Genomic DNA, 23,088 nt, shown 5'->3' on the forward strand with positions numbered 1-23,088 from the left:
GGGAGAGCGGATATAGTAAATGCAGGGTCCGGGGAGACCAGATATAGTGAATAGGGGGTCCGGGGAGATAAGATATAGTGAATGCAGAGTCCGGGAGACAAGATATAGTGAATGCAGGGTCCGGGGAGAGCAGATATAGTGAATGTAGGGTGTGGGGAGAGCGGATATAGTGAATGTAGGGTGCGGGGAGAGCGGATATAGTGAATGCAGGGTCCGGGGAGACCAGATATAGTGAATGCGGGGTCCGGGGAGAGTGGATATAGTGAATGCGGGGTCCGGGGAGAGTGGATATAGTGAATGCGGGGTCCAGGGAGACCAGATATAGTGAATGCGGGGTCCGGGGAGAGCGGATATAGTGAATGCAGGGTTCGGGGAGAGCGAATATAGTGAATGCGGGGTCCGGGGAGACCGGATATAGTGAATGCGGGGTCCGGGGAGAGCGGATATAGTGAATGGGTGGGTCCGGGGAGACCGGATATAGTGAATGCGGGATCCGGGGAGAGCGGATATAGTGAATGCGGGGTCCGGGGAGACCAGATATAGTTAATACGGGGTCCGGGGAGAGCAGATATAGTGAATGCGGGGTCCGGGGGGGATCGGATATAGTGAATGCGGGGTCCGGGGGGATCGGATATAGTGAATGCGGGGTCCGGGGAGATCGGATATAGTGAATGCAGGGTCCGGGGAGAGCGGATATAGTGAATGCGGGGTCCGGGGAGAGCGGATATAGTGAATGCGGGGTCCGGGGAGAGCGGATATAGTGAATGCAGGGTCCAGGGTTTAGTAACACTTTAAGGCTTTGTTCAGAGAAGGCAGTTACATTGGTGCCCCATGCAGGGCTGTGTTTTACTGGCAAGGGTATTCATAGAGGTCGTGTACATCGCCTTTTCTGGCAATCCCATATCTGTCTATTGGAAAGCAGTGATTGCACAGCCTCGGCTTCCAATGTGACATCCGGTCCCAGACGCACCCAGGATGAGTTCAGGGAGTTGCACCCATACAGATGTCCTATTGGGGACACAGCAGCTGTGTCCTTGCACCCATTACAGAATGGAATGACCCCACAGGGGTGCATGGAACACCTGTGCCTCCTCATGCAGGTAAAACACAGCCCTGCTATGTGGATGGATGTAATTGCTCCGTGTGAAGGCGGCCTAATTCTACGGCATACAAAGACATTTGTGAGTCGTGCGACCTGATCGGAGTAGCACAGCCGCTCACCTAGGTAATGCTTCGCTTGAAGACTTTGACTGGAGTAGGACTGTTGTTCTAATGACAGAAGTGTATATGGAGATATATAACATTTGTTTTTGCTTTGCAGATGCATTATAAAAGTTTATTTGGACATTATTAAATTGGAGAAAAAGCAAAAGGAGTGAGTGCATTTAGACGGACGCCCATATCTGTTTAGGGACATCATAATGGAGCACCGGCCGCCCCTCACATCACCGGGTAAAAAAATAAATAAAAAAAATTATATATCTATCTGCCGCTCTGCCTTAAATGTATGCAGTCAGCTGCGCTGTTCTAAATTAGAGCCTCTAATGCAGGGGTGTCAAACTGGCGGCTCTCCAGCTGTTGCAAAGCTACAAGTCCCATTTAACCTCAGCCTTTGGGAGTCATGCTTGTAACTGTCAATCTTGCAATACCTCATGGGACTTGTAGTTTGGCAACAGCTGGAGGGCCACCAATTTGGCACCCGTGCTCTAATGCAACTAAAGGTGAGAGAGGTGCAGAAAGACAGGTGGGAGGAAGGAGGGGGGCATGTTGTGCAGAGAGACTGTGGAGAAGTTGTGGGTGTTCTGCAGAGACCATAGCTGGAGGAGGGAGGGGGGTTATAGATTGTGCAAGGTGAGAACTGGGGGTGTGGAGGTTGAGTGATGTGGACTGGAGTGAGCTGTAGGTAGGGTGCAACAGTGTAATGTGGATGGGGAGAGATAAGCTGTGAATGGGGGTGCAGGGGTGATTGTGGACTGGGGGTGTAAACTGTGGAAGGGGGGGGGAGTGCAGAGGTGACATGTTGACAAAGGGGAGTTGTGAATGGGGGGGGGGTTCATGCTAAGGTAAATTGTGTGTGTGTGGGAGGGGGAGGGGAGAGGGAGGGTGAGCTGTAGATGGGGGGGATGAGCTGTGGATGGAGGGGAGAGAGTAAGCTGTGGATGGGGGGGGGGAAGGGTGAGGGTGAGCTGTGAATGGGGGGGGGGGAGGGTGAGCTGTGGATGGGGGGGAGGAAGAGGGTGAGCTGTGGATGGGGGGGGAGGGAGAGGGTGAGCTGTGGATGGGGGGGGGAGAGGGTGAGCTGTGGATGGGGGGGGGAGAGGGTGAGCTGTGGATGGGGGGGGGGGAGAGGGTGAGCTGTGGATGGGGGGGGGGGAGAGGGTGAGCTGTGGATGGGGGGGGGGGAAGAGGGTGAGCTGTGGATGGGGGGGGAGAGGGTGAGCTGTGAATGGGGGGGGGAAGAGGGTGAGCTGTGGTCGGGGGGGAGAGGGTGAGCTGTGGATGGGGGAATGATCTGTGGATGGGGGGGAGAGGGTGAGCTGTGGATGGGGGGGAGAGGGTGAGCTGTGGATGGGGGGGAGAGGGTGAGCTGTGGATGGGGGGGAGAGGGTGAGCTGTGGATGGGGGGGGGGGGGGAGAGGGTGAGCTGCGGATGGGGAGGGGGGAGAGGTTGAGCTGTGGATGGGGGGAGAAGAGGGCGAGCTGTGGATGGGGGGGGGGGAGAGCGAGCTGTGGATGGGGGGGAGGGCGAGCTGTGGATGGGGGGGGGGAGGGCGAGCTGTGGATGGGGGGGGGAAGAGGGTGAGCTGTGGATGGGGGGGGAAGAGGGTGAGCTGTGGATGGGGGGGGGGAAGAGGGTGAGCTGTGGATGGGGGGAGGTGATAAAAGCAAAAAAAAAAATGTAAAGACCCCACCCATAACCACATTTACATACAAATGTAAGTGTGTGCACCCGGAGGTTCCTACGCACAAAATCAATGACTGTGCTCCACGTATTGGGTATTGCAGCGCAGTGAGAGCAGTAATTCCAGGGCCATCCAGGGCTTTAAAATAGTCCTGGATTCTTTCTTGGATACACAGAATATAACTGGATATAACATTTATAGGTAAAGTTGATCCAGGGAATATCCGATTGCCTCTCGGGGGATCAGGAAGGAATTTTTCCCCCTGCAGGAGCAAATTGGATCATGCTTTGCTGGTGGTTTTTTTGCCTTCCTCTGGATCAACTGTGGGTATAGCATTATAACTTTCTTTTTTTTATGGTTTAACTGGATGGATTTTTGTTTTCTTTCAGCCAGACTAGCTATGTAATCATTCATGGTTAATTCTAAACTGATGACTTGCAAAGACTTAAAGTATTGTTTATGGGCAGTTTTCAGTTTGTCATTTCACAGATGTGCTGTTTTACAGCTTGACATGTTTTATATCTGTTCGTCACACCCTCGCCTTTTATATTGCATCAAAAAAATCAGGTGATGTATTGTGTATAAAGTAAATTTGGTACGCAGGTTGTATTTTTATTCAACATCTATGCTTTCAGAAAATATATAATGTTTGGGGGTTTTAACTAATCTTCAGGCCTAAGATGTGCTATATAATGTATGCAAAAATGGCTCTGACAGTGTAAGAGATATAAAGACATAGAAACAATGTATTCAGTCAGTTTGTATGTTTCCTACAGATGGATCCAGTAATGGGAACCCACCAGAGATATGTCCTGGTCCTCTGTATTCCTGGAAATCCACACAGGAAGGGCCCACCATCCCTCACCACCATCAGGTAGATGGATCCAGCAATGGGAACCCGCCAGAGAGATGTCCCCGTCCTCTGAATTCTTGGGACCCCACACAGGAACATCAGGAGATCCCTCCGGAGGATCAGGTAGATGGGATGAACAGTCTTAACGCTACTTTGTGTTATGTATATATTTGCTTTGTGGATCTCATGTAATTATTGGTCACTTTCATTTTTCAGAGTGAAAATCCTATTAAAGTTGAAGTTAAAGAAGAAGCCGAGGAAACCTATTTAAGGACTGGCGAGATATGTAAGGAGGAGGACGTTCCTCCAGAGATCGGCACAGGTGAGGGATAAACACTAAGGCTTGTTTCACATATATGCATTTTGCGTTTGATGCTTTCTCCAGTGCTTTTTGCAGTTTATTTTGCTTACTTCTGTTTCTGGAAGTGTTTTTGACACGTATTTATTGTGTTTTGTTCATCTTTTTTTTTTTTCCATTTTTTTTTGTTGCTGGTCAGAATAAAAAATGCAAAATGCGGCAAAAACGCAATACCATGCATTTCAGCAGCTTCTTCATTGGCTAACATATACAGTATGAATTTTGCATTCGATGCTTTCTTCAGTGCTCTTTGCAGTTTTGCGTTTTCCTACATGCGTTTTTGATGGTTTTACCGCGTTTCGTTTAGCTTTTTTTTTTTTTTCAATTTTTTGTTGCTTTTCTGTTTTTTTTGTTTTTTGTTTTTTTTTTTTTGTAAAGTGGAATTTTTTTTGTTGCTGGGCAGAATAAAAATGTAAATCGCAGCAAAAACGCACTACCATACATTTCAGCAGCTTCTCCATTGGAGTCTGTTGTAGCAAAAATGCTGCTTTTTGCTTTTAAAAAAGTCCCCGACCCTTTCCAAACACGCAGCGGCTCACAAAAGCCTAGAGGTGAACGTGTTCCATAGGAAACCATGTTAAATGGACTATAGTGTGTTTCTGCAAGAAAGCACTAAAAAAACGCATTGGTGTGAACGGAGCCTGAATCCAGAGAAGAGTCCCAGATCCTCCTCGTTCAGTCACTACAACCATCTCCTCTTCTCCCCACTCCTCTGTCAGTAGACAATAATGGGGGGACAGTATGTGCCCAGTGGGGGGGGGTCAGGAGCCATCAGCCTCTATTAGACTCCGGCTCTCCTCCTCACATCATGTCATTGATAGGTGAACAGTCTCCCCCCACACACACTCTCATACATCATGGAGTTAATCTTCCTGAGCACAGACATCTGACAGAACTTTGTAGGCCAAGTGAAAAGTTTGAGTCCAAGGATCAGAAGAAGGACCTCTTGATGGAGAACCAGCCACCCCTCACAAATTCAGAAACAGCTACATGAATTTATTACCAGCCAAGAGACGTGACCAGTCTCCCCCCACACACACTCTCTGGGTTCTTTCATACGTCACCATTCGTCATGGAGTTATCTTCCTGAACACAGGCCAAGTGAAAAGTTCGAGTCCAAGGATCAGAAAAAGGACCTCTTGATGGAAAACCAGCCACCCCTCACAAATTCAGAAATAGGTACATGAATTTATTACCAGCCAAGAGACGTGACCAGTCTCCCCCCCGCACACACTCTCTGGGGTCTCTCATATGTCTCAGTACAGGGAGCTTCACTCTCCTCTTTATTCACAGACCCCGGAGATACCAGACACACTCAGGGAGACATCAAAGCTATGGAGAAGGAAGAAGAACATGTGAGGGTTAAAGAGGAGGAAAACCCTCCAGAGATCAGCACTGGTGAGTAATGAACAATAAATGCAAACGCCTAGCCCAGAAATTGTTATCTCCTTCTCCCCCTTCCCATGCCCAATGGATTAAAGCTGGTAACGTTACCCTAATCAGAAAGAAATTAATTTATCAACATAGAAGATGTTCCCGGAAATTCACAACTATTTGGGATGCTTGGTTGGGTACACTGGGATTAGCGCCAATCCAACTAGTCAGGGACAGGGTATTGAGTGGAGGAGTCTCTTCAGGCATGCTGTGAGATAACTAGTATCCCATCAGCTCCTAGACAGATATTAGAGCCATATGTGTACCAAAATGTTATTTCTTACGGACATTGCACTTCTATCTATTGTTCCAATCATGGATAGGTCAAGGCAGCTTGGTTCTCCAGGTTCAGTTTCATGGAAGAATGGTTTATATTGACTGTTCTGGTTTTGTATTTTTTTAGGGGGTTTTTTTTGGTCATTTTGTATTTTTACGAAAAACCAAATTTTTTTTTTTCTTTTTTTAAAAAAAAAAATGGGTTTGAGATCTGTATCTATGTCTTCTGTATGCTTGATATGTACTCCATTTGCACTGCATTGTTGAAAATTGTTATTACTGAAGTTATCCCCTGATGGAGGTTGGGATTATATAACTTTGTATGTACATGGATCCAAACCCAGATTTTAATTACTTCACTGTAATTGTGTTATAGACTCCGAAGACACCAGGGCCACCCAGAGAAGTTTCAAAGCTGAGACGGAAGAAGATGGAGATATGACAATTAAAGAGGAGATGCATTTAGAAATCAGCACAGGTGAGGAATAAGCATCAATGTGGTAGTTACCATGTGAAAGTTTAATTATTTATATATATATATATATATATATATATATATATATATATATATATAGTGTGTGTGTTTGTGTGTGTGTGTGTGTGTATGTGTATATATATATATATATATATATATATATATATATAAAGAGTATACACACAGTGCCTTGGAAAAAGTCTTCCTCCCCCTTGAAATTTTCCACATTTTGTCATGTTACAGCCGAAAATGTAAATGTGTTTTATTGGGATTCGATGTGATAGACCAATACAAAGTGGCACATAATTGTGAAGTGGAAGGAAAATGAGAAATGGTTTGCAACATTTTTTACAAATATCTGAATTCTTTTTCAAGGCACTGTGTGTGTGTGTGTGTGTGTATTAAAATTTCATGTCCTGAGCTACTAGCCTGGCCTTAGAGTTACTCGCCACCAACAAACACACACAAACAGAGACACTTGTACATACATACACAGAAACGTGCACGCACATAAAAACACATGTATACACACACAGGAACGTAAAGACATGCATACACACAGATACATGTATATACACATAAATACACACGCACAGACAAATGTACATACACGCAGACACATGTACCGATACACACATGTACATACACACAGACACATGTACAATTGTGTATAACAGATAAATCTTCTCCCACAAAAATTGTTCTTTCACCAGTGAAAAATCAACATCAACTGCACTCACCAGATGTTGGTGAGTATTGCGCCTTTTAGGATTTTAGGGATCCTATGCCCCCTCTAAAATCTCCAGAACTCTTTATCCACCTTGACTGAAATGATGCTCTCCTCCAACTCACTCCTTCAAGCGCTCCCCAACAGTGCAAGAAAAAGAAATACCATAGCGTAATACTGCCAGTAACATTCAATAAAGTAAAAGTAATACCAGGCCACTCACATGTTCAAGGAAAGTTAAAAGCATTTGTTAAGTGCTTTTAACTTTCCTTGAACATGTGAGTGTTCCTTGAACATTATTGAATGTTACTGGCAGTATTACGCTATGGTATTTCTTGATGGTTGATTTTTCACTGGTGGATGGTGGAAGCACAATTTTTGTGGGTGAAGATTTATCTGTTATACACCTTTTGGGAAGAAGGACTTTTTCATTCATTTATTTATTTATGACACAATTATTTATGAACACTTTAGATATTGATTAATGTTAATTTATGGCGAAAAGGTTTGTGTTTTGCGCTGTTTATGTATTTTTTTCTTTATTAATTGGTGTTTTACACTGTTGCACAGCAGCATACCGTTACCTTAATTTTATTTAGATCCATTTGTTTGTGCGCTGGGCAGACACACACAAACACACACACATGTACACGTACACAACCCCCCCCCCCATTAAAGGCTGTAGTACTTCGTTGTTCACTCACAGAGCCAGGTACTACACTTTAGGGGGAGGCAGAGAGCACAGCACACACTCCTTGCTTTGATTTCACTGCGCTCAGTTATTGAGCATTCTGACGGCTCCCAGTGCCAATGACAGATCCAGCCTGAGCTCCGAGCCTGCTCAGCAAGACGGCCCTGGGGGACACACTCACCACTCGCAAGCAGGCGAGTGGAAATTTCAAGCCCTGTATGTATGTATATATATATATATATGTGTGTGTGTGTGTGTGTGTGTGTGTATATATATATATATATATATATATATATATATATATATATAAAATGTGTGAGTGTATGTTGAAAGGGATTTGTGCTTCTAATGATCACTGGTAGGTTCCGGTCCCATTGGGCCCAAGAGACTGTGTTCTGGAAGGAAGAAATTTGCATGCACACACAGGTTTCCAGAAGACAATCTGAATCTTTATTCGTAGATTCTTCTTCTTATATTGTAACAAAGAAAACCATACAATAGGATTTCGCTGGATACTTGTCAAGGCTGTGAACGTGAGATTTCTCAGACCTTGACATCAGTTACAGGTAACCAACAGTTATTTTCCCATGGGACAGAAGTATTTGACTTTTAACTAAATCATAGCAGAAACAGGTGCTGTTAGTACAAAGAAATAATTGGTTGCTTTTCATGCCTTGAGCAGAACTAGATTTAAAAGAATACATGGGTGCAGGCCTATAACACGTAACTGACACACACAACTATACAGTTAATTATCAAGACGGATTATAAAATAATAAAAATGGAGGGCGAGGAACATATACATTTCCCTTCATATATATTTAGTGCTATGGTCCTAAAAGTGGATTTAGCCTTTATCAGATGATGTTGTCTCTGAGGAGTCCTAGGCTGCTGCCATTACTTCCAGGCTTGAAGAGACTGACTCTTATTGAAACCGTTTATACCATTTTAACCACCTCCCGCCTGCCATATAAAGAAATGATGGGAGGGCGGCAGTTCTCTTGTTCTGGGAGGACGTCACCCTTTAAAATTATGGACAGTCCCGAGGCACCCCATTCTAAAATGTGAAAAATTATTCTAATAGTTTTATATAACACAGCAACATCCACACATGTAGCAAATACACTTTTGCACGCTGATACTGACTACTGTTCCAATGTTTCTCCTCTCCCTCCAGTTTTTCTCCATCACTGAGCTAATGTGACCCCAGCACTGATGGAGAGGAATGGAGATGATGGAGAGGGTCAAACTAGGATGCTGTGCAGGCAGATGACATCCTCCTTATCAACTGATGATGTCATTGGATGTCAGGATGCCGGCAGCTAGAAGGTTGTAATGGTGCACAATTATTATTATTGTTATACAGTATTTATAGAGCCCCAATCGTTCGCTCAGCGCTGTACATTACAAAGGGGGACAGAACAATACCAATACAATGCAAAACATGAGGGAATTGAGGGCCTTGCTCTTTCGAGCTTACAATCTAGGAGGGAGGGGATGGTGGCACAGGAGGAGAAAGCTGTGGGGGATGGAGTGGTAGGAAGAGTGGAGGAGGTCGGCAAGTTAGCAGGGGGTGGGGTAGGCTTCCCTGAAGAGGTGGGTTTTCAGGGTGCGTTTAAAGGAGAGGAGAGGAGAGTAGGTGATAATCTGATGGGTTGGGGCAGGGAGTTCCAGAGGATGGGTGACACCCTGGAGAAGTCCTGGAGGCGGGCGTGGGAGGAGGAGACCAGGGAACTAGAGAGAAGGACGTCTTGTGAGGAGCGGAGTGTGCGTGCTGGGCGGTACTTGGATATTAGGTCAGTGATGTAGTATGGGGCAGTATGGTGGACAGCTTTGTACGTCAGTGTTAGGATTTTGAATTTGATCCATTGCGCAATCGGAAGCCAGTGGAGGGATTGGCAGAGGGGGGTGGCGGAAACGGAGCGGTTGGAAAGGTGAATGAGTCTGGCAGCCGTATTCAGGATCGACTGAAGCGGGGATAGCCAGCGGCGAGGCAGGTCAGTGAGGAGGGAGTTGCAGTAGTGGAGTCGTGATATGATGAGGGAGTGGATGAGCTGTTTAGTAGTTTCTGGGGTTAGGAACATGCGGATTTTGGCGATGTTGCAATGGAAACCTTTGGCTTTGTGTAACTAAAAGGCAGGCTTGTTCCACCCACTGACTTGTATACAAGTTTTGGCAATTTTTAGACATTTTGCCAAGGCACCCCTAAAGAAACCTGAAGGCACCCTGGCTGAGAAAGGCTGCTCTACTGTTGGTCACATGACCCAGCTCTTTCCCAGCCTGTTTGCAGGGAAATATAGGCATGGGGAGCTTCTAGTCTTCTACTGTTGGTCACATGTTCAAAAAAACGAAAACAAAAAAAACAGCCTTGGGATTACAGAGTAAAATTTTTAAAAAATGAGCAATAAACTATTTTAAATTCGCATACAAATATATATATTGGCACTCAATTCTTATTTTATGGAAAATAACATGGCGTGGGCGGATTTCTGCCAGTCACAGGCTGTGTCACTCCCCCTCCAGTGTGTCTTAGAATAAGAGGGAGGTGAAGCCTCCATCAATCAAGATGTAATAACCCACCCCTATTGATTTTAGCTGGTTGGTGGGCACGGAGGAGGAGGGAGGGAGTGGGCTGTCATTTACCACTGTGTATAAGCCCACATGTGTAACTCTATAGTCACATGGGCTATTCAGATATGATAGGGAGGAAAGGCTCAGCATAGAAACTCGGTGAAAACTGAGCATGTGCAAAGTTGCCAACACTGCTCTGCATGGACAGAAGGGGGAGATAGAGAACAGCAGGATCAACCAGGTTTTTTGCAGAATACAGAAAACGAATCTCATAGTGACGGAGTGAGTATAAACAGCACATAATACAGTAATTATTGATAGTTTTTATGATGTGGGTTTAGTGACACTTTAACCCCTTCACGCCTAAGGGTAAAACAAATCTTAACGCCTAAGCACATCCTTGCAACATTGACATGTGTTATTAAAACTGCACCTACCATCACCACTACTTTGTACATCCAGGTGGATTATACCGTGTTTTTTTTTTTTTTTTTCATGACAAATTGGGCTTTCATTTGGTGGTAAATGGTAATGGATATCTCCTGATTTTTTTTTTATTTATTATCAAAGGAAAACTGGTCCAAAATAGTAAAAAATCTTTTTTTTTTTTTTTAAATTTAGCTGTGTGTTTCTTGTTACTACCATAACCTACCACCAAAGAACAATTTTCCAACTCTTGACGATCACAGCGATACCATATATCTGTATGTTATTTGTTGTTTGAACCCATAGTACAGCTCAGAAACAATAGCGTGCATTTTGTTTTTCTTTTTTTTTTTTTTTTTTTTTTTTTACCTAAAACACACTGACACGAACTGATACCAATTAAAAAAAAAAAAATCCGGACCTTTGACCCTGACCTTGACCCAAACACTAACCCTGGCACTGGACTAGATCAAACCTTTTCTTTTTTTCTTTTTTTTTTTTTTAATATTTATTTCTTTTTTTAACAAACAGGTTTTTTTTTTTCAGGACAAATTGGACTTTCATTTGGTGGTAAATGATAATGGATATCTCCTGATTTTTTTTTTTTATTATCATCAAAGGAAAACTGGCCCAAAATAGTATAAAAAAATGTATCTCTCTCTCTCTCTCCTCCACTCATAGAGAAGAAAAAAAACAAGGGGGGCAGGCTGTACAGTGACTGATCACTGTGATAGCCAATCAGAGGCTATCACAGCGATCACGTGACCCGGAATCGGGTCAGCGATACCCCAGTCTTTGTGCTTGGAACGCACTGTACGGCTCGCTCTCAGTACAAAGACGGATACGCAAATATGCAGCCCTCATGGGAAAAAAAGCCCAGTTCTGTGGGGCTGCATTATTTGTTTGACTTTGGTGTGAAGGAGTCAATGGATAATTTTCATTTTGAAACTATAGTCCGACCTAGATACTAGAAATCCAGCCAAACCTCAAAATGCACAATTGAATACAGGATGTTTTTCATATTTGCTTGGAGCGATTTAACATTCTTTTGTATGTTCTCATTTCCACCAGACGGCCGATACAGACGGTACCCAATGGAAGGACCAGCTGGTGATCTGGAAGACCATGACGTAACCACCAACTCATCAGAAGAAAACCCTACTGGCTCCAAGCTCTCTCCCGTATTTCCCAGCCTTGCTCCATCATGCAGTCCACCTCCATCTTCCAGAAACTCGGCCCATGACACAAGTGAGCGCGGCGAATCTTCTAGCCAAAAAGTCAAAGTCACGCCAGACAAAAGAAGCCAGAAGGGGGAAAAGCCATTTTCATGTTCGGAATGTGGGAAATGTTTTCCGCGGAGGAGCCACCTCCTTTCCCACCAGATGAGCCATACAGGTGAGAAGCCGTTTTCCTGTCCAGAATGTGGGAAATGTTTTTCCTATAGATCTGGTCTTCTTCTACACCGGAGAACTCACACGGAGGTGAAGCCGTATTCATGTTCGGTATGCGGGAGGGCTTTCACTCGGAGGTGGATTCTTCTGGAACATGAGAACACCCACACGGGTGTCAAGCCTTATTCCTGCACCGAATGTGGAAAGTCTTTTTCTCAGAAACAGCGACTTACTTGGCACCAGGGAACTCACTCGTCTGAGAAGCCTTTCCCTTGTGCCGAATGTGGCAAACGCTTTACCCACCGGGCACTCCTTGCCACCCATCAGAGGACTCACACCGGGGCCAAGCCTTATTCTTGCGCTGAATGCGGGAAGTGCTTTCCTTCCAAACATCACCTGGTTCTTCACCAGAGAGCTCACACGGGGGAGAAGCCGTTTACATGCTCAGAGTGTGGGAAGTCCTATATCAAGAGAGGGGACCTTACCTGCCATCAGATGACTCACACAGGGGAGAAGCCGTATTCATGCTCCGAGTGCGGGAAATGTTTTGCTAAAAGGTCCCATCTGGTCAATCACCAGAGAACCCACACGGGAGTGAAGCCTTACTCCTGCTCAGAATGTGGGAAATGTTTCGCTAAAAAGTCTTACCTTACCGTACACCAGACCACTCACACGGGGGTGAAGCCGTTCTCTTGTTCTGAGTGCGGCGAAAGCTTTTTCTGGAAGATATCCCTTACCAGACACGAAAAAGTCCACACAGGGCAGGAGTTGCACTCGTGTTCAGAATGCGGAAAATGTTTTACCGACCGATCCATTCTTATCGAACATCAAAGAATCCACACGGGGGAGAAGCCTTATTCCTGTTCGGAGTGCGGGAAATGTTTCTCACGGTGTTCCAGTCTTATTGTGCACCAGAGGACCCACACTGGTGAAAAGCCTTATTCGTGTTCTGAGTGCGGGAAATGTTTTGCTTCAAGAATGTATCTTACCAAACATCAGCGGACTCACTCAGGCGTGAAGCCGTTTTCCTGTTCCAAATGCAGTAAAAGTTTCCATTTTAAGTCGTATCTTAACCGGCATGAAAGAGTTCACACGGGGGAGTCGTGAAGCGGGACTAACTACCCCTCGGGGAAATGAATAGGGCGATCAGCCCATAAATGTGGGAGCAGTTTAACCCCTCGCCTACCGGGCACTGTCACCCCCCCCCCCCCCTCCTGCCCAGGCCAATTTTTAGCTGTCAGCGCTGTCAAACTTTGAATGACAATTGCGCAGTCATGCAACACTGTACCCATATGACATTTTTATCTTTTTTTCACACTCATAGAGCTTTCTTTTGGTGGTATTTACTCGTCACTGAGTGTTTTATTTTTTGCACTATAAACAAAAAAAAGAGCAAAAAAAAAAAAAGTTTTTCTTTGTTTCTATTATAAAATTTTACAAACAGGTAATTTTTCTCCATCATTGATGTGCGTTGATGAGGCGGCACTGATGAGCACTGATGGGTGGCACAGGTGGGTGGCACTGCTGGGCACAGGTGGGTGGCACTGCTGGGCACAGGTGGGCGGCACTGATCATTAGGGCACTGATCACCAGTGCCGATCTCTTCGCTGACAATTGCTGGTTATTGGTACTATCCTCACGCTGTCACAGTGTGAGGAAAGTGCAGCCAATAAATATATTTACCTGGTGATCTGCTGTGTCATTGGACACAGCTAATCACGTTGTAAAAGGCAGCTGTGATTGGCTTTTTACCGTATCACGTGATCAGCTGCTTCTATAGGACACAGCAATCACTGGTGGGGCTGTGTGCACGCCGCTGGGGGCGCGCAGGGGGTGTGTTCTGGAATGACGTCCATGGACGTTGTCCCAGAACTAGACAACCGCTCTGTAGCCGTCCTTCGGCTATAGCGCGGTAGGGAAGAATTTAACAAGTAATCCACCCTGGATGCATATAATCAAGTCCATACAGAATTTAAAGTGGAACTCCTGCCAAAACTGTGTTTGGCAAAGGGTGAAGATGAAAGTAAGGAGAATGCCCCCCCAGACAAAAATAAATTTGACTGAGGTTCCAACCCACCGAGGCTCTATTAACAACAAAGGATAGAAGGAAATTCTCTGTTGCTGGATGTACTGGGACAAGAAATTAAAGTGGTTCTAAAGGCCGCCTGTGTGCAGCAGCCCCCCTAATGCCCACCTAAGCTCCCTCTAGATCCACCGATGTGCACTGGAGTCTCGGCTATCTCGGGACTCCCTCTCCTCATTGACTGAGACAGCAACGGGAGCCACTGTCTGTCACAGCCAGTGAGCCAATGAGAAGAGATAGGGGGGCGAGGCCAAGCGAATGGACACCCGGAGCAGCGGCTGGGGAGTGCGCATGCTCGGGTTCACCTATAGCTAGCTGCTTGCTGTGGAGGCACCCAACAGGAGGGAGGGGCCAGCAGCGAACCAAGAAGAGGAGAATCTGGGCTGCTCTGTGCAAAACCACTACACACAGCAGGTACGTATAGACATGTTTTCTATTTTTTTTTTTTTTTTTTTTAATTTATTCCTTTAGAATCTCTTTAACCACTTGCCGACCACTGCCTTGCTAAAGAAGCTGAGGGTAAAAGTGATGGATTGGCCAAGCATGTCTCCAGACCTACACCCTATTGAGCATCTCTGGGGCCTCCTCAAACGGAAGGTGGAGTAGCGCAAGGTCTCTAACATCCACCAGCTTCGTGACGTCATCATGGAGGAGTGGAAGAGGACTCTAGTGGTAACCTGTGAAGGTCTGGTGACCTCCATGCCCAAGATGGTTAAGGCAGTTCTGGAAAATAATGGTGGCCACACAAAATACTGACACTTTGGGCCCAATTTGGACCTTGTCACTTAGGGGTGTACTCACTTTTGTTGCCAGCGGTTTAGACATTAATGGCGGTGTGTTGAGTTATTTTGAGGGGACAGCAAATTTACATGTTATACAAGCTGTACACGTCACATTGTAGCAAAGTGTCATTTCTTCAGTGTTGTCACATGAAAAGATAGAATCAAGTATTTACACAAATGTGAGGAGTGTACTTACTTCTGGGAGATACTGTATATACGTGATTTTGTGCACCCGTGCCACTCTGTAGCAGTATTTCTGGAAGCTGTTCAAGAAAAGACCAAAATAAAAATCTTCAATACTGTAGGTTCCAACCTTTTGTGTGATTTATCCATAACCAAATGGTTAAGATGGAGCTGCATTTTTTTTGTCTTCTTTATTATCCAAATGTGGGATCCTCACTTCTGATACTCTTGCTCTGTTCCTATAGGTCAGTGGTCTCTGAACTGTGGGCCGGATGCGGCCTTTTGCCTGCCTTTTATATAACAAAACTCAGCGCTAATTACCCTAGATTGAATATAATATATTCACAAAAAAAAATAACACGATGTAAAGTGCAAATATCATAAGGGGCAGTTGTCAAAAGGAGTCCATAAAGTGCAGCTGGAAGTCTCATAAACCACGTTTCTGAAGAGATAAAATTGCTTTAGAAAAGAAGGAATCTTCCACTGCCAACACGCACTTCGCCTCTTACCAGAAACCAATGAAAAAAAGCGCATGTGATATGTATTGGTGGCCAGGGATCCCAACAGATCTCTAGTCTCTCTTCCACTGCAGCTTACTCCAAGGCATAAGTATGGTATTAAGCCAAGAAGATGATCAAATATAGATATGTAAAGAAAATCAGAACTGCTTCAATGTGTAATAATTTTTTTAAATCAAGATATAATAAAAGTATTGCACTTACAAATAGCAAACGAAGTTTAGCGTATAAAAAAAAAAATCGGGTGTTTCCAACTAGCAAGATGGCCCCGACCCATGACGCGATGACGTCATTATGATTATACAGGATTTATATAGCACCAACAGTTTGTGCCATGCTTTACAATATAAGGGAGACAGTATAATTACAATACATTTCAGTACAGAAGGAATAGGAGGGCCCGGCTCGTGGAGCTCACAATCTAAAGGAAGGGGGAGGTGATACAAAAGGTGATAGCTGCGGGGGATGATCTGGCGGAGGTGATTCAAGTACAGTTCTTAGCTGGAGGTGGGGTAGGCTTCCCTGAAGAAGTGAGTTTTCAAAGAATGCCTAAAGGCAGACAGGGTGGGGGCTGACCGGACATGCTGTGGTAGGGAGTTCCAGAGGATGGGAGAGGCTCTGGTGAAGTCCTGGAGGCGAGTGTGGGAGGAGATGATGAGGGAGCTAGAGAGGAAGATATCTTGGGAAGAGCAGAGTGGGCGATTTGGGCAGTATCTGTGGATAAGATTGGCGATGTAGCTAGGGGCAGTGTTGTGGATGGCTTTGTAAGCTGTGGTTAGTATTTTGAATTTTATACATTGGGTTAGTGGAGGCCAGTGAAGGGATTGGCAGAGGGGCAGCAGTTGCTGATCGGTTGGTAAGGTGTATGAGTCTAGCAGCAGCATTCATGATAGACTGAAGGGGGGATAGCCTGTGTAACAGTAGACCAGTGAGGAAGGAGTTGCAGTAATCGAGGCGGGACATAACCAAGGCGTGGATAAGTTGTTTTGTGGTGTCATTGGTCAGGAAGGGGCGGATTTTGGAAATGTTCTGGAGGTTGAGGCGGCAGGATTTAGCCAGTGATTGGATGTGGGGCCCAAAGGAGAGGTCAGAGTCTAGGATCACACCTAGCACCTTGGCATGAGGAGAAGGACGAATGGTTGTGCTGTTGATCTTAATGGTAAAGTCATGAGTGGGGGATCGGGGAGGAGGAAATATTACAAGCTCAGTTTTGGAAAGATTGAGTTTAAGGTAGTGATGTGACATCCATGCTGATATGTCGCTTTGTAGATTTGTGATACGTGAGGAGATTGAGGGGGTGAGCTGGGGAGTGGAGAGAGAGATCTTGGTGTCATCAGCATAGAAGTGGTTTTGGAAGCCAGGGGAGGTTATTGGTTGGCCCAGGGAGGAGGTGTAGAGAGAGAAAAGGAGGGACCCAAGGACAGAGCCTTGGAGGTACTCCAGCAGGAAGAGGAGCGGAGGAGGAGGAGTTGTATGTGACACTGAAAGTGCGCTGAGAAAGGTAAGAGGAGAACCAGGAGAGAGCAGAGTCATGGAGGCCGATGGAGTGAAGTTTACTGAGGAGGAGCGGGTGGTCGACTGTGTCAAAGGCAGCGGAAAGGTCAAGGAGTATGAGTATGGAGTAATGGCTGTTGGTTTTAGCAGTTAGTAGGTCATTAGTGAGTTTTAGTACGGCCGTTTCTGTGGAACGTTGTGGGCGGAAGCCAGACTGTAGAGGATGGAGAAGGTTGTTGTCTGTGAGGTAGCAGTTCATACGGTTGTGAACAAGGCGCTCGAGAAGCTTGGAGGCTAACGGGAGCAGGGAGATGGGTCTTAAGTTATTCAAACAGGTGGGGTTCAGCGAGGGATATTTGATAATGGGGCAACCAGTGCATGTTTGAGCGGAGAGGGAAAGGCGCCCATGGAGAGTGAGAGGTTGAAGATGTGGGTTAGAGAGTTTAGGATAGAGCAGGAAGGAGGCTGCAACAGTCGTGAGGGGACAGGATCCAGGGGACAAGTGGTGAAGTGGGCCTTGGAAAGGAGTTCGGTAACTTCCTCTGTGGTAACAGGGTCGAAGGAGGAGAGTGTTGAGTGTGGTGCTGGGCCTGGTATGTTGGTTAGAGGAGGAAGCTTGACACTGGAGATCTCATCACGAATTGTGTCGATCTTCTTGAAAAAGGACTACGTCATACGGCTTCGCTCCACCCAACGCATTTTGTCATAAAAAATACGTCATCAGGGGCGCAACCAATGATGTTTATCGCACACAATGCATTTTGTCATAAAAAGACAGCCGCAACCAATGATGTTTATCACGCACAACTCATTTTGTCATAAAAAGACGTCATCAGAGGCGCAACCAACGATGTTTATCGTGTACAACTCATTTCATCATAAAAAGACGTCATCGGGGACGCAACCAACGATGTTTATCGTGCACAACGCATTTCGTCATAAAAAGACATCATCAGGGGTGCAACCAACAATGTTGATTGCACATTAAATACCTATTGTTGCCAACATTCTTGTCAGCTGCTTCTTTACCATTTACATTGCTGCTAGCAGGGATTATTACTGTACATGTTGATGTATTAGAGATGCCAAGGCCTGTGCGATCCACGGCTCCGATCTGAAGGACATGTCTCCCGAGCAGACCGATGACATTCACACTGAGATAAGTCTTTGCAAGAACCTTCCCTCAGCAGAAGCTGCTCATTGTGAAAGGATACCAGAGACAGGGCGCCATTGTGGCTGATGGTGTCAATGATTCCCCCCGCCTTGAAGAAAGCCGACATTGGTATTGTTATGGGTATCTCCGGCTCTGATGTGTCCAAACAAGCAGCTGACATGATTCTGCTGGATGACAACTTTGCCTCCATTGTGTCTGGTGTGGAAGAAGGATGTCTGATCTTTGATAGTTATGTTTTTGCCTACCGTTTATCCAGCCCTTGGGGAAATATTCCTCCTACTGCTACGAGATACTGTACTGCCACCATTTCTCCCACTGACACCAACAATGGGCCACTATTCCTCCCGATGATATCAACGATGCAGCTCACATATCAAATGTGCTGATGTTCGCTCCCATTGATTCCACTCCCACTGGCCACAATCCGCCCCCCCCCCCCCCCCCGCCCCAAAGTCTGAAGGACAATAAACTGGCCCTTTACTCCCATATGGAAGAAAAATATATCTGAAATATATTTTAAAAATATTCTTCCCAAATATATTGCCATATATTTGAAATGCTACAATTTTGGCCATATTCAATATATATATATATATATATATATCATGTTGTTTTTCATATTTATTACAACATATATGAAAAATATTTTTAAAACTACATTTCAAATATACTGTATGTCTTTAAAAATACACATTTCCATTTTTGGGGTGCATTTGCAAATTTATGTAAAAATATATGTTAAAATGACTTTTTTATATGTTAAAAAATCTGAAGAATCTTTTTAAAAAATATATATTTTTAAAAATATATTTTTAAAATATATTCTTCATAATTTTTTTTTAATAAATTCTTCAGATTTTTTTGACATATAAAAAAGTCATTTTAACATATTTTTACATACATTTGTAAATGCATCCCAAAAATGTAGATGTGTATTTTTAAAGACACATTATATTTGAAATGTATTTTTAAAAATATTTTTCACATATTTCGCAATAAAAACGCATTTCAACATGCAGTGTGTATGTGTATGCATGTACAGTGAGAAACAGAAGTATTTGAACACCCTGCGATTTTGCAAGTTCTCCCACTTAGAAATCATGGAGGGGTCTGAAATTCACATTGTAGGTGCATTCCCACTCTGAGAGACAGAATTTAAAAAACAAATTCAGGAAATCACATTGTATTTTTAAAGAATTTATTTGTCTTGCACTGCTGAACATAAGTATTTGAACACCTGAGAAAATCAGTGTTAATATTTGGCACAGAAGCCTTTGTTTGCAATTACAGAGGTCAAACGTTTCCTGTAGTTCTTGAGCAGGTTTGCACACACTGCAACAGGGATTTTGGCCCACTCCTCCACACAGATCTCCTCTAGATCTGTCAGGTTCCGGGGCTGTCGCTGATCAACACGGAGTTTCAGCTCCCTCCAAAGATGTTCTATTGGATTTAGGTCTGGAGACTGGCTAGGCCATTCCAGAACCTTGATATGCTTCTTACGGAGCCACTCCTGGGTTATCCTGGCTGTGTGCTTTGGGTCGTTGTCATGTTGGAAGACCCAGCCACGACCCATCTTCAATGCTCTGACTGAGGGAAGAAGGTTGTTGCTCAAAATCTCACAATAAATGGCTCCATTCATCCTCTCCTTTAGTACAATGCAGTCATCCTGTCCCCTTCGCAGAAAAGCACCCCCAAAGCATGATGTTACCATTCCCAGGCTTCACAGTAGGGATGGTGTTTTTGGGATGCAACTCATCCTTCTATTTGCTCCAAACACGACGAGTGAAGTTTAGACCAAAAAGTTCTACTTTGGTCTCATCTGACCACATGACTTTCTCCCATGCCTCCTCTGGATCATCCAGATGGTCATTGGCAAACTTCAGACGGGCCTGGACATGTGATGACTTGAGCAGGGGAACCTTCCGTACAATGCATGATTTGAAACCATGACGGCGTAGTGTTCTACTGACAATGACATTTGAAACTGTGGTCCCAGCTCTCTTCATGTCATTGACCAGCTCCTCCCTTGTAGTTCTGGGCTGATTCCTCACCTTTCTTATCATCAGTGATACCCCACGAGGTGAGATCTTGCATGGAGCCCCAGTCCGAGGGAGACTGACAGTCGTCTTTAGCCTCTTCCATTTTCTAACAATTGCTCCAACAGTTGATCTATTTTCACCAAGCTGCTTGGCAATTGCCCCGTAGCCCTTTCCAGCCTTGTGGAGGTCCACAATTTTGTCTCTGGTGTCTTTTGACAGCTCTTTGGACTTGCCCATGGTAGTAGTTGGCATCTGACTGTGGGGTGGACAGGTGTCTTTAAAGAGCTCAGACAGGTGCTACTAAGTTAGATTAATGAGTGGAGTAGAGGTGGACTTTTTAAAGGCACAGTAACAGGTCTTTGAGAGCCAGAATTCTTGCTGTTTCTTAGGTGTCCAAATACTTATGTTCAGCAGTGCAAGACAAATAAATTCTTTAAAAATCATACAATGTGATTTGCTGAATTTTTTTTTTTTAATTCTGTCTCAGAGTGGGAATGCACCTACAATGTGAACTCCAGACCCCTCCATGATTTCTAAGTGGGAGAGATTGCAAAATTGCAGGGTGTTCAAATACTTCTGTTCCTCACTGTATGTATATGTCTGTGTGTGCGTGTAAACATCGCTAAATGCGGCAAAGTGCAAAAACTGCTAAAAAAAGCTGAAAAACGCACATTTTTAACATGACTTTACAAAACAAATGTTACCAGCATCACCAAAACGTCCCGTGTGCATGGAACCTCATGTCTAATTCATGCACCATTCATTGTGATATCTCGCTATTATTTATTTTGATAACTCCTTGCCCTCCTGAGGATTCCCCCCCCCCCCCCCTTCCTGACCAGGCCATTTTTTGTGTTACGTTACTTTAACTGACAATTGCGCAGTCATGCAACGTCACACCCAAATGAAATTTGCTTTTTTTTCCCGCGAATTGAGCTTTCTTTTGATGGTATTTGATCTTCTCTGTGGTTTTTATTTTTTTGCGCTATCAACAAAAAAAGACCGACAATTTTGAGGGGAAAAAAACTATATTTTTGACTTTTTTTCTATTAAACATGTCCAATAAAAAAATCAAATTGCGTCATAAATTTAGGCCAAAATGTATTCTGCGACATGTCTTTGCTAAAAATCCCAATACGTGTAAATTAACTGGTTTATGTGAAAGTTATAGCGTATTCAATGGTATAGATACTAGATTTTTTTTTTAATTTTTTTTACTAGTAATGGCGGCAATCAGCAACTTATAGCGGGAATGTGGTGAGCATTCTGATACTGGGGGAACTGACTAATAAAAAGCACTGACACTGTACTAATGGAACTTACTTGGTGTCACTGACATCCCCAGTGACACCAATACAGTGATCAGTTCTAATAAAAAGCATTGACACTGTACTAATGGCACTGGACAGGAAAGGGTTAACATCTGGGGTGATAAAAGGGTTAACAGTGTGCAGGAGCTGACAGGGGAGAGATCTGTTCTGTTTACATATAGTTCTCTTCCTCCGTCGGTAATATTTGGCGATTACGGGTGCCGGCGAGTAATCACAGGCAAGGACCCTGTGATTGACAGTTGAGGCCACGGAAAGGCGGTGCGGGCAGGGCGTGCACGCCCCTTACCCCGGAATTGTGAAATCACGTGATTTTGCGTACCCCTGCCGCCTTGTACCAGTATTTCTGTTATAGGGCGGAGGGGAAGCGGTAAATTACATTTTGTTACTGTTCTTGGTACTGGTGGCACTTTCGGGAAAAAAAGCCATCATCCGTTAGTATGACCCTTTAAGAATCGTGTTACCAGTCAAAATGTAAAGTGATTGTAAATCTGTGAAATGAAAAATGAACAAAGCATATCCTTCCATAGTGTGTACTTGCCTCTTTCCAAAGCCTCTAATGTGATTTCTGTTTTCTCGTTCATTCCTCTGCTATCTATAGGAGTCACTTCTCACAGTCGATGCTGACACCAGACAGTCCCGAAGAAGGCTCTCCCCTTAAGCACACAGCAAGTCATTGAAAACCTTCAGCTGTCTATGATTGCCTAAGGGGCTGTGTAGGGGGGGAGGGGTGTCCATTCCCACCTCTCAGTTCTCAGATTGCACTCAGCCCCCTACTCTATGCTGTGCAGTGTGTGACATTATATCCCCGCCCCCTGTCTTCTTAAGCTAAGAAATGCTTTGTAAATTCTGATTTTTGAATGGATGTAGAGGAGAGAGGCTGCAGGTAATCAGCTACAACTTATGTAGGAGGATTTGCTTCATCTCTGTGTATCACCTGAGGCTAGTCACTTCACTGGGGATATGGAAGGGTTTACAACCACTTCACGGCTTTTACATATTCTATCAGGGGTTATGGAGTAAATATTGTTGTATTAAATCTAGTTATTCCAAATGCTTCCATGTGTGCTGTGGTCCTGATGTTTGTTCTCTAAAGGTAATGAAAAAATTAAAAAGTTTTTTTTTAAATAAACAAATATATATATATATATATATTTATATTTATTTTATTTTTATTTATTTTTAAAAAATTATATATATATATTCTTTAAAATAAATTTAAAAAAAATTTGTGTGTGTATATATATATATATAAATATATACATACTCACTGGTCTCTTTATTAGGTACACCTGTTCAATTGCTTGGTAGCACAAATTGCTAATTAGCCAATCACATGGCAACAACTCCATGCATTTAGGCATCTAGATGTAGTGAAGACG

General features: G+C 44.3%; 2 protein-coding genes across 3 annotated transcripts in view; one reads left to right on the forward strand and one right to left on the reverse strand.

Annotated features, from left to right (window-relative positions):
• The window catches only part of LOC149466305 (uncharacterized), a 92,432-nt gene that overhangs the window by 32,382 nt on the left and 36,962 nt on the right, over window positions 1-23,088 (reverse strand). The gene's annotated exons all lie outside the window — the stretch shown is intronic.
• On the forward strand, window positions 1,010-15,274 carry LOC149466306 (uncharacterized). Of its 2 annotated transcripts, XM_089672915.1 has the most exons (6): window positions 1,012-1,452; window positions 3,680-3,879; window positions 3,973-4,078; window positions 5,408-5,512; window positions 6,201-6,302; window positions 11,786-15,274. In XM_089672915.1, exons 1-6 carry the CDS (start codon window positions 1,422-1,424, stop codon window positions 13,210-13,212), a joined length of 1,971 nt encoding a protein of 656 aa, XP_089529041.1. In that variant the 5' UTR covers window positions 1,012-1,421; the 3' UTR covers window positions 13,213-15,274. The 2 variants fall into 2 exon arrangements, with proteins under 2 accessions (XP_089529042.1, XP_089529041.1); XM_089672916.1 differs by lacking the exon at window positions 5,408-5,512 and having other exon boundaries at window positions 1,010-1,452.

The sequence above is a fragment of the Staurois parvus genome, unplaced genomic scaffold, assembly GCF_062004578.1.
Source record: "Staurois parvus isolate SC_StPar_1 unplaced genomic scaffold, SC_StPar_1.0 ptg000132l, whole genome shotgun sequence".
NCBI lineage: Eukaryota > Metazoa > Chordata > Amphibia > Anura > Ranidae > Staurois > Staurois parvus.

What these genes read in the sequence shown, in the direction of transcription:
- LOC149466306 (XM_089672915.1), top strand. Translation starts at nt 1,422, where the DNA reads ATGGAGCACCGGCCGCCCCTCACATCACCGG. An exon ending in GCCGCCCCTCACATCACCGG is followed by an intron (nt 1,453 to 3,679) that starts GTAAAAAAATAA and finishes TGTTTCCTACAG; the next exon opens with ATGGATCCAGTAATGGGAAC. An exon ending in CCCTCCAGAGATCAGCACTG is followed by an intron (nt 5,513 to 6,200) that starts GTGAGTAATGAA and finishes ATTGTGTTATAG; the next exon opens with ACTCCGAAGACACCAGGGCC.